Raw genomic sequence first — 12,057 nt, 5'->3', positions numbered from 1 at the left:
TCAAACCCACTCCTCTCTCTCGCCGCGGGCTAGGGCCATCAGGACCAATTTCGGGGTTTTCTTTAGTCAGTGAGACTTTGCAGAACAGGTTCCAAAAGAAAAGCAGGAGGCAGAGGAGGAGTAAGAAGTAACTATTGGTAAGAGTCAAAACAAATGACACTCCACCTGTGAGACGCGACGACGACCACCCCGTTTGGCTGCGGAAGCCACAGGGATGCACAGACCTCCTCCCGCCAACCGCCTGCCTTTTTCCCCAACTGCCCGCCCTAGTCGCGGTCACGTGACGAGGGAGCGGCGCGGGCCGGCCGCGGCACTGATTGGCCGGCGGCGGGAGCGCGGGGTTTGATGGGAAGGAGTTGGCCGGGCCCGTATCTCTGTCACTGGCTGGTGCTGTCCGCTCTGGAGGCGGACTGCGCGGTGGTGGCCGAAACTGGCAGAGGTGGACGCCAGCGCCCGGCTTTGCTCGTTTCTACTTGAAGGTAAAGGGCTCAAAATGAGGGTCATTGGGAAGGTTCGGCAGAAGAGAGGCGCGCTGAGCTTTTCCCTGGGAAATACGCTCCCGATTACCTTGCTTGCCTCTCCCAGGCGCTCCGCCTCATGCCGAGTGGCCTACCAGTTCCGCGGCGGCGGCGGCTAGTCGAGCTCCTGGCCCGGCTGCGCGCTGACCCCGTCTCACCGCCTGATCCCCTTGGTTTCCCGGTGCAGGGGCTGGGATGGCTCTGGAGTGTTGGAGACCCCTTTTTGTCCCCGGAGGGGAGTTGGTTCCCCAGCCTTTTTTCAGAGATTCGAGGAGGGGGTGGTGGTGCGGTGACTGGGTTGAGCTGAGCACCGTCCCTTTGGCCCACCTCCCTGTCCGAGCGAAGGGTCAGAAGGTCCTACAGTAGGCCGTCGCTTTGCGTGGGTTCTACCCTTGTCATCTTTTGCTGAGTTGTGCGGAGGCGCCGCGAGTGGGAGAAATCGGGAGGGACCGAAAACTGTCAGTGTCATCCTGCTCGGCCCAGGCGTGTGGGCGTGGATTGTGTGCTGCTTAGAGAAGCCTCTCCTGCCGTTGTCCTTATTTGAGAGATGGTGGGGTGAAGGGAAGGGCGAGATTGCGTGGGTGCCATAGGCCTGGCAGAAGAAGAGCAAATCTAAACCGCATCAGTAGTTTTAATTCTTGAATATTGTGTAAGGGGTTTAAGAGAAAGTTGGGATTGGTGCACACAGTTTTGCTGATGGTGTGCTAAGTAAAATCTGTGACTCACTGAATTTTCCATGTTCCGTTTTTTCCCAGTAGGCTTCTGGTCTGTGGTGCCCATTGTCGACTGTTTTCTCCTTTCTCTGTGGCCTGGGTGTCACTGTTGACAAAATTGTCACCACACAAAATTCAACAGCAGTTTGTATAGTTATGAGTAAGCTTGGTTTCAGGGATATGTTCAAACTGGCAGGGAATGCTAATTTCTTGTCCTCAACAGCCCCCGTAGTTTAGTTTTAGGAGAATCAAGTTGATTTTGAACACATTTTTAAACAAGTGATGCATTTACAGTTAGAATTTCAGTTTTTCTGTCATCTACTGGGATGAGCCCAATACTGTTAAAAACTTTGGTGTTCATATATTATTAACTTGAAAGAATATAAGGAAGAAATGGCTTACAACAGGTATGATTTGTTGTAGAAATCTTTCCAATCAAGATTTCTTGAGTAGTATTTAGTTTAGAATGACTATTGACTTACTGTGAAGACCAGAATTTAATCATTAAATAATAAAAGTGCTTTTAGAAGTGTACTTCTTTTCAGTAATTTTATTTTTGAGCAATAAATGTGGTGGTTTGGGATATTTCAGAATTGTCTTTTCAGTTAGGATATTTGGAAGTTAGAGTTCTAGAACAAACCCTTTTAATCTCAAGTTGAATAGCCCAGTGTATTATAGAGGTTTCTATTGATGGTAACTGAATAGTTTCTACTTAAGTTTGAAACTTGATAAAACTAAACTTCCTTTGCTATTAAAGGCCCTACAGGGTTATTTTAATGGAAGAGTTGTTAGAGTATTTTGCTTTATTTTTTATACTGGAGGAAGCGAGAGCAATACAATTTCAGTTTAAAATGCAAACTAATTTTGTTTTCCAATTTTAAAATTATGAAAGAGTTTCTTTATAAGAAGGTAGAAAGAAATGTGTTCCATATGAGAAGTATTGCTGTACTACATGTGTTTTCTGGTAATAGTAGTAATAAGTTCTATAGTTTATTATACACTTCATTATTTGTTGAACACTGTGCCAAATAATGTATGATTTCATTTAACTCATGCAACTATTATGTGAAGTGTATTTTCACGGCTAAACAAATGCTGAACTGAGGCTTAGAGAGTTTAGTTTATCCAAGATCACATAGCTAGTGTGTGGTTGAGTGATGTTTTGAATCCAGACCTTTTTTATTCCATTATTTCAATATGACTTGAAGTAAGCTGAAAATTTAAGAATAACATGTCCCAAGATTTTAAATTCTGACACTTAAACCTGAGTGTGAATAGCAGTTAGTAGAAAGCATTAGAATAATATTGTGGGCATTGTTCTTTATTGAAAAACACATTAGATGCACCCAGCTCTTATGGTCATGTCAGGTCCCATTATATCAAAGTGGAAGGAGACTCTTTGTACATGTTCATAGAAGAGTTCTTGGAATAGGCCAGTTGAGATTGAACCATCTGTCCACTCAAGGGCAAGCAAATCGATTTATGCTTCAGAAAAAATGCTAGTAGTTAGATTCTCATGTATTTTCCCTGTGTTGAAAGGAAGCAGAGATGGACTGGAGAAAGGCAACAGCCACAGCAGTAAAAACAACAATTTGTGTTGAGAAATTAGGATGTGCCAGACACTGTTGTAAATACTTTAGAATGCTTATTAACATTTGAGAGGAGTGTTACCTATCACTGTTTTGCAGATGAAGATAATGAGTAACTGAGAGGTTAAGTACTTTATTTGCCCAAGGTTTCATAGTAATGTTAATGTTTCATTAATACTGAAACAATTCTCAAGCAAATAATTGATGTGAAAGTTGGTATTAATTATAGTATTATGCATATATTTCATATGACATGTATTTTAAAAGTGATATGCAGTAAACAAGTAGAATTAGTACTTGAAGACTTCTCATACCAGTTCTGCCCCTACCTGGAGATACATGATTTTGGCACATCATTTAGCTTCTCTTCCATGTAGACTTAAGCATTCAAATTTAATCAAATAAAGGAATTGGGCTACGTGATACACTGTACCAACCCTGGATCTTGTGTTTATAACTTTCCACTGCAGTAACCCCATTTACCAGATGTTTGAGAATGTCTGAGGGTGCTTTTATGTACAAATAATTCAGTCTAATCTACAGAAAGATTTTATTTATGATTTTGAGTTATTGGAAATAACGTTTCTTTTTTTGGCCTTTTTTATTGAACTATAGCTGATTTACAATATCATATAAATTGCAGATATGTAACTTAGTGATTTACAATTTTTAAAGATTATTCTTGATTTATAGTTATAAAATGTTGGCTATATTCCCTTGCTGTACAGTATATCCTTGTAACTTACTTGTTTTATACATAGTAGTTTGTACTTCTTAATCCCCTACCCCTAACTTGTTGCTTTAAAAAAAATCAAAACTAAAATACTGTGTCTGGCTCTTCTATTAGTACTTACTGTCTTTGGGAACTTAGCAAATTATTTCACTTCTGTAGCCTCAGTTTCCTCATTTGTAAAACAGATTGATAATAGTATCTAAATGACAAAATTTATGAAAAACATTTGTTTTAGGGCTTGCTAGAAGATTGAGTACTAAGCGTTTAAATATTATTGTCATTACTTTCAGATGTTAAAAAATCTAGTTTATGGTAGCTATAAGCTTGGAGGCACATCACTGTTTCAAACCAGGATGTGTAGGTCAGTTGTGTACAAATCACTGTCCTGTACACCATGCATACGTGGGATAATGTATACTTTGAAAGTATACATGTTAAGTGGTTCATCTGAATCTTCCCTCCCCAGTCACGTGTCTTGGTGATGTTTAGCATATATGGTTTTAAGATCTATTTAATGTCTTAGCTTAGAAATTTTTACTTTTATTCATTAAAGTTCCTGGGTTTCCTACAACCACATTTTAGAAATTTGAATACTGAGTTACTATTGAAGAATTAATAATAATATTTAGATTGCAACTTAAATGTGCTTTATAGCATTGATTACATTTATAAACTGCAGAAATTTTTAGGATAGATGATAGATATTTCTGTCCATAAAAGTCACTTTGTATGTTTTATAATTAGATTTTTTGTTACTTCTGTAACCAAGAGAGTTCAAGGTAGGCATGCCTTATGCTAATTCCAACCTAAAAATAGTATTTCAGAGTGTATGTACTTACTTGGTACTGGCATTATTTTGTGATTACATTTATGGGTTTAAAAAAATGTAAGAATTATGTCCTAACTTTTTTTTGGTGGAAATGAAGCAGTTTTATATTGGTAGTATATAACTGTAACCTTGTAAAAATATATAAGTTTGAAAATATACTTTAACTATTTCAATTTAAAAGAATTAAAAATTATATAATTATTGACTGGTAAATTAATTTAGGTTACAATATTGCTGGTACATTTTTTAAATGTATGGTAATATTTAATATAGCTTCCCTTGTGGCTTAGTGGTAGAAGAATCTACCAGCAATTCAGGAGACTGCCTGCAACACAGGAGATGCCAGTTTGATCCTGGGTTGGGAAGATCCTCTGGAGAAGGAAATGGCAACCTACTCTAGTATTCTTGCCTGGAGAATTGCATACATTTGAGAGTCATAGAAAAACAACCGAAAGATGGGGGTAGGAGATACAACTACCTGGCATGACACTTTAACTAACTTGAGGGACTCAAACAGAGTTTCAGAGAGAAATGCTTATTTGGGTGTTGACTGGTTGTGGACAGACCAGAAGTCTGAAGATAGAGTTCCTTTGGGTAATGTTTCTTCTGAGTTATTGCACAAATCACTTGATTTCTTTCTACTTAATTTTCTTATCTGTAAAATGATAGTAATGAAGATTATCCTGTGAAAAGTGGTAATATTATTAACTTTAATGTACAGAAAAGAAAATTATGGCTCAGAAACATTAAATGATATGCTCATTGTCACAAGTAGCCTTGTAACCCTTATTTTCTTACTCAGAATCCAGTTGACTTTCTATTATTGTAAAGTGATGTTATTCTGAACATTGTAGAGCACCCCTAACTCCAAATAACTAGTTTAGTTGTGAGACAGCCAAATTATAGAAATGGCTGTCTTTAAGAATGTAGAATAAAAGTACAGCAGAACTTTTCTTGCAAGAACAACATAGAGGACCTACTTTAAGGAACAGAAAATTGCAAAGTGGTATAAATACACACTTTTAAAATGCCTTGCTACTTAAAAAGTCCTTCCAGCGTTATTTTCACTTTTAAATATGTTCTGCCTTAGAAGAAAGATTTTTTAAAAGGTGGACTGTCTGCAAGTCTATCTGAATTAAACTCTCACATAAGTGGAATCCAAGGAAATTAATATTTTATAGTATTTTGTTTATAGTATTGCAACATTTAAATTTTATAGTGAGTATGCTGTATAATTAACTTAAACTTTAAAAATAATTGCTTTATTTCTAGCTGTGAGTTCCTTTGGACAACTGATGATATTTATTATTGTGCCCAGTTTCTGCAAATGAAAAATGGGTGGATTATTTTCTCGATGGAGGGTAAGTTAGTTTTCTTTACAACAGTTCCTAGTCTAATGTAAAAGTGTCCCATAAAGTTATTTGTAAAGGTCTCCTTTGTGGTGTAAACTTGAGTAGTAGTTTAATATTATCCCTAACTCTATTTAATTATTTTTTCCTTCTTGTGAATTTGTTTTTTATTTCGACTTTAATGGTTATACTTGCTTTATAGGTGTCTCCTGTCTCTGTTTAACAGGATTATTTCACTTTGAATTATGAATTATTTTTATTTCTATCTTTATAACTTCATGTACAAATGGTTGTCTTTTATTGTTTTCATAGCACCTAAATTTCAATCTTACTTGAAAGATAGTTGAAATTATTCTATGCAGTACTTAATGTTTTTATAGGTTGTATCCTTTTGCTTAAAGCTTATCACAAATATTTACTGAAGTGATACTAGATGTACTTTTAGGAGTTAATAGGTTAAACACAATTAAAAATAGAATTTTATTTTATTGGCCAAGTCTTTAAATTTAGGATTATAGAAAATATTGATAAATGCTCTTCTTTAACATAAGAGAAGGTAATGTAGTCTAGGACAAACTGCTTTGCTTATTTTTTTACTCCTTTTTACCATAGTAACGGCATCTAGCAGTACTTGATATACAGTTTAGTTTTTGAACTATTGCTGGAACTGCTTTCCTGTGGATTGACGCTTTATTGATACTGTCCACCTTGCCCCCCTTTAAAATCTGATAATTGAATTTATCTGTTTTTCCTTTATTTTTCTTGTTAGGTTGAACCGTATGAAATTACCAGTCTTCAACAGTTTTGACTACATAAACAGCAATTTCATATGGTTTAATCTAATATTAACAATTCCTGTGGGTACTACAATAAATTGATGATTATCATTATTGAGTATATAATTAGTCATTATTTTTTCAAGTGTTATGTGAGCCATTTTAGCTGATTTTTATTCTAGGTGATATAAAAAATGTCTCTGAAAAACAAGCTCTGTTTTAATGAAGTATTCTTAGATGCCCTTTAAAAATCTGATCTTCAGAAAAGTATTTTAGGAATTCAGAATGAAGGTAGCTTATTGATTTTTGACCCCCAGCGTCCTAAGTGAACTTTTAGCAATAGTAGATCAGAACATCTTTAGTTTTGAATTTTTAAATAGCATTTATAGTTATAATAATTTAATGTATGTAATTATTTAGAGTTAATAATTTATAATAATAATAGAATTCTTTTGAATAATCATATCTTAAAAATTTTTCCTTAAAGGAAAATTTAAACAAATTATCTCCCAATAATTTCTAAGTATGTTTTATTGGGGTTAAGGACAGTAAAAATTGAGCTACAGAGTTGAAAGTACTTTTGGGCCTAAAAATAAGTTAAATAGGAGCATCTTATTTCTTTAGTCTTGTGTAATTTTGTTTATACTTATAATTTTTATTTAAATCTAAATCTCATTTGTAAATAGGAATACATATTGCTTGGTAATATTGAAAAAACTTAGTTTTGGATTAAAATGTTCTTTTATGATTAAAAAAGTCAAAGTGTTTCGAAGTTAGCGATAACAAGCTTTAATGCTGTCTCCTATTTCTGTTTATATAACAGACGAAACCTTCAACTGTAGAGGTTCTGGAAAATATAGATAAGGTATGTTCTTTGGCTCTGGGGTGTTACATAAATATTATTTTAGTATATATTACTTTGGAGACTAGATCTGGTATGCTAATTTAGAGGTGATATACAGTAAGTCTGAGAACTTTCATGTTAAAGTCCAAAGTCTTATCAGTGACTTAAGAACTCTGTGTCAAATAATAGTGTAAATCAATGTTACACCATTATAGATAAGTAGATTATAAAATAGTCTGCAACTATTTATATCAGCTTGCAAACTTCACAGCTTTTTACAGTTTCTATCGTAAAAAATACTTATTCCTTGGGAATTCAGAATGATGAATAGATCAAGGGAATCTAGTATGGATCACTGTTTCAATTTTTATTCATCCTTTTTATAGTCACTTTTTTTTGGCCTTATACAAAGAGAATTACTACTTGTTTGTTTTAACAAATACTGTTTATTGATGCCAACTTTATACCTCTGAGCTTTGCTAGTTTGATAGGTTATCAAATATTATTTTAAAATATCTTGCATAAAGAGATTTGTCAAATCATTATAGGCATTTTAATATATTTTAAACTTCATTTTTAATTGTCTTTTCATATTATGCTCTGTTTCAAATATCAAGGTATTATGTTTCATTGAATTTTAAGGGTTGTTTCTCTATAACTTCTCTATCATGTTAAATTTTTTTTAAACAGTTTACTTTCTTTATGAATTTTTCTCTTCACAGGAAATTCAAGCATTGGAAGAATTTAGGGAAAAAAATCAGAGATTACAAAAATTATGGGTTGGAAGATTAATTCTGTACTCTTCAGTCCTCTATCTATTTACATGCTTAATTGTATACTTATGGTATCTTCCGGATGAACTTACAGCAAGACTTGCCATGACACTTCCATTTTTTGCTTTCCCGTTAATGTAAGTAAAATATTCTTTTTGTTGACTTTTCTTCTTTCTGACTAGATAGTTGTAATATAGTCAGTTTCTTTTTATTATGAAATATAGTACTGTTGCAGGTTGAGTAAATTTCGTTTTTTTTGCAGTTTGAAAACTATTTCTTTAAGAAAGGAGAACAGTTGTTCTAAACCTCTATTTACAGTCCAGTGTGCTTGAGGAATATGACCCAGTGACATTTGTAATAATGGTTCTATATGGTAATCTTTCTGTGATTCTCTAATAGATGGTCATGCTCCCTAGGAGTATTGGGCATGGAGTGGGCATTTCTGATTGTGGGTAATGGTAAGTGAGGGAACGCTTATAAAACGAAAAGAACACTTGCCCCAGTGATTCTGAATGTATTCCATTCTCCTACTGTTCCCCTCTTTTTAGTAACCGCTATAAAGCAATTGATCCTTATTATAGAAATATTTTGTAATATAGTACTTTACAGGAGGTATGTCATGATTGAAAATTTTGACAGAAAGTTGAGTGAAAAATTTGTTCAGTCAGCAAATGTTTATAGGTACCAGTTGTGTAGATGTTGGATTATTGTGGTGTATGGTACACAAAAACACTAAACCTTTGTCCATAGATCTTAGACTGCATACATTAACTTAAGTATAATGAGTATTATGAGAGTGTCAAATGGTCTGGGAGCATTTGACAGGACCCCTAACACAGTCTGGAGTGGAGGTGAGGGTCAGAGAGGTGGAGGTGGGGGTCAGTCCTTTGTTTTCTTTACTACTGCTGCCACAAATTTAGTGATTTAAAGTAATACCCATTTATTATATCACAGAAGTAAGTCAGAAATCCAGGTAGTTTGGACTTTTTGCTTAGGGTCTTGCAGATTTAAATCAGTTATCAGCTGGCCTGGAGTCTCTGGTGGGAAGAATCTGCTTCTAGGCCCAAATGAGGTGTTGGCTAACTTCTGCTCTCTCTCTCTGATTTCCTGTTTTGCCCTTGATTGGGAGAAACTTCTGCTTTAAGGGCTTAGCTGATTATATTAGATCCACCAGGATAATCCAGGTTAATCTTCCTATCTTAAAATCAATTGAGTAATAATTATATCAGTTTGTATAACCAGAGAATGGAAATCTTGGGGAGAGAGGGGGGGATATCTTTAGAATTCTGCCTACCGCAGCCTTCCTGAGGAAGTGATGTTTGAGTTTGAGATCTGAAGGTTGAATATGTGTAGCAAGGGTGGTGTGATATGGTAGGTAGTGTAGTAGGCAGAAGGAACGGAATATGTGAAGACGCCAAGGGAAGATAGAGCATGTAGGTTTAAAGAACTGAAAGCTGAAGACTGGATTATGGAGAAAAATCTGGATAGTTAGGCGAAGGATATTTCTTGTGGGCCTTATAGTCCATGATAAGGATTTTAGCTTTTAATCTAAGAATAGTGGGCAGCCACTGAAGACTTTTAAGAAGAAGTATGACATGATTGTATTGTTATCTTGAAAATACCACTAAGGCTATAGCGTGGAGAGTAAATTAGAGGGGAGTAAGAAGGAAGGAATGATGCTAAAGCTGAAACTCCAGTGCTTTGGCCCCCTCATGCAAAGAGTTGACTCATTGGCAAAGACTCTGATGCTGGGAGGGATTGGGGGCAGGAGGAGGAGGGGATGACCAAGGATGAGATGGCTGGATGGCATCACCAACTCGATGGATGTGAGTTTGAGTGAATTCCGGGAGTTGGTGATGGACAGGGAGGCCTGGCATGCTGCGATTCATGGGGTCGCAAAGAGTTGACTGAGTGACTGAACTGAACTGAACTGAAGAATGGATCTGGAGCAGCAAGATAAAAGGTTATTGTAGCTGTCCAGGAGAGAAATAACGGTAATTTGCACTTGAATGGTGGTAGCAGCATTGAAGAGGAACAGATGGTCTGAATGAAATGGATGGGTTGAAGAGATTTAGGAGGTAGAATTGAGGTAATATGGAGAGGTTCTTCGTGATTGGTTGGATATGGGGTGGGGAGGGGGAGAATTGCATCAAGGATAAAATTGAAGTTCATAGCTTGGGAAATTTGGTTGATGGTAGTGTCATTCATCTGAATAAGCAACAACATGAGAGGGAGCAGGTAGTTGGCCCACTGAGACTGAAATACATGTGTTCTACCCAGATAAAGCTGCCAAGTAGGGTGGTTAAGTATGACTATGAAGTTCAGGAGAGAAATTTAAATAGAAGGTACAAATTTAGGATTTGGCAGTATATAAATATTAGTCAAAGCCATCATTTGTCCATTCAGTAAATATTGAGTACCTGCAATTTATTATATTTGGTTTGGAGCTATCCCCCAGTGATAAGATCTTTGTCATCATGGAGCTTGCGTTCTGTTGGGGTTGGATAGACAAAAAATGAGAGACAAGTAAACAAACATAGTTAATTTAGAGAAAGATAAGTGCAATGAGGGAAATAAACAGATGATGTGATAGAGAGGAGTAGGATACTTCAGGATGGTCCAAAAGGCCTCTTTTGAGGACCTGGTATTTGAAGTGAGAACTAAAGTATGAGAGAGAACCAGTATGGAAAGGGTTGGAATAGATGGAAGATTATTTATATATACAATGTAGAATAGCATGTATACCCACAGAGAGATATCGGAAAGGATTATTCTGAAAATAAAAATGGTAATTTTCTCTAGGCTTTGGAATTTTAAGTATTTATTTCTTTCCATTTGCTTTTTTGGTGTTATTTGAATTTTTAATATAAATATATTCTTCAAATTAAAAACAAAATTCCAAGACGATCTTTCCACAAGAAAATGCAAAGGCTGTGAAGTATGAGAGAGTATTACTTAGGCGAGGATCAAAAACATAGGTATATCTGGAATGTGTGAGGAGAGGATGAGCAATGGAGAGGAAGAGCAATACGTGGTGAGCTTGCACAATCTAGGTCATGGAGATCACAGAGAGGAGTCTGAATTTCATTTTGGGTGAAATGGTAAATGTGTAAAGGTTTTAGTAGAAAATGGCATGATGATATCTAAGTTAAGATCATATGTGCTGTCTTAGGGAGATGGAGTAAGAGGAGGACAAGAGTAGAAACCAGGAGATCAGCTCAGAGGCTGTTATAGAAGTTTAATTTAAAAATGAAGGTGGATTGGACTTCCCAGTGACAGTAGAGATGAACAAATGATTTGGAAATATTTTGGAAGTGAAACTGAGACAACTTGATGGGAAGAAATGGAAGGTAAGGGAAAAGGAGGAATCAGGCTGTAACAAGTTTTTTGCTTTGACGTTGGTGGGTACGATCTTTTTCTTTGGGACTTCTATAGTAAACATTTTTTGTTTAGTCTTTAGGAACCCCTGGAGCTGATACAGTTTTAACTTTGTGTGTAGGTTAAAGAGCCAAAAATCGAGTGCATGCATATTACAAAATAATTGTTTCTGCCATTTAAAAGTTTTTTCTTCTCTTTTGAAATCTGTTGGAATGCTTCTTATCCCCACATGTAGTCACAGATTTCATAATGCTGAGCTTCTTTCCCTGTTTCCTTCCTATTTTTTTTTCCCTTTTGATGAAGAGAGAAAAATTTAGAAAGTGAGTAAGTGGGAATATTAATTGATTTAAGTGTCTTTACTTAAACTCCACTTGACATCCATTTCCATATAAAAATTGATTTTCTGATTATAAAAGATTTTTTATCTAGTTGTAAAAGAATGCCTGGCAGGAAACTACTATGTTAATTCCAGTGCCTATCCACAGATTGTCATCAGCTATTTTGACTCAGAAGACTTTTTTTTTTTCAAATAAGTCATACACTGTTTTTAAAAGT

At 35.8% G+C, this 12,057-nt stretch overlaps 1 protein-coding gene across 2 annotated transcripts in view; it reads left to right on the top strand.

Moving 5' to 3' along the window:
• LNPK (lunapark, ER junction formation factor) overlaps positions 346–12,057 on the top strand; it is a 103,696-nt gene continuing 91,984 nt past the window's right edge. For both annotated transcript variants that reach the window (XM_005675934.3, XM_005675935.3), the window contains exons 1-4: positions 346–479; positions 5,655–5,743; positions 7,331–7,372; positions 8,074–8,261. In XM_005675934.3, coding sequence (XP_005675991.1) covers positions 5,717–5,743; positions 7,331–7,372; positions 8,074–8,261 — 257 coding nt within the window. In that variant the 5' untranslated portion in view covers positions 346–479; positions 5,655–5,716. The remainder of the gene's footprint in view (positions 480–5,654; positions 5,744–7,330; positions 7,373–8,073; positions 8,262–12,057) is intronic.

The sequence above is a fragment of the Capra hircus genome, chromosome 2, assembly GCF_001704415.2.
Source record: "Capra hircus breed San Clemente chromosome 2, ASM170441v1, whole genome shotgun sequence".
Classification (NCBI taxonomy): domain Eukaryota; kingdom Metazoa; phylum Chordata; class Mammalia; order Artiodactyla; family Bovidae; genus Capra; species Capra hircus.
Note: the sequence above shows the minus strand (reverse complement) of the source record. Positions and strands in the feature narration are given on the sequence as shown.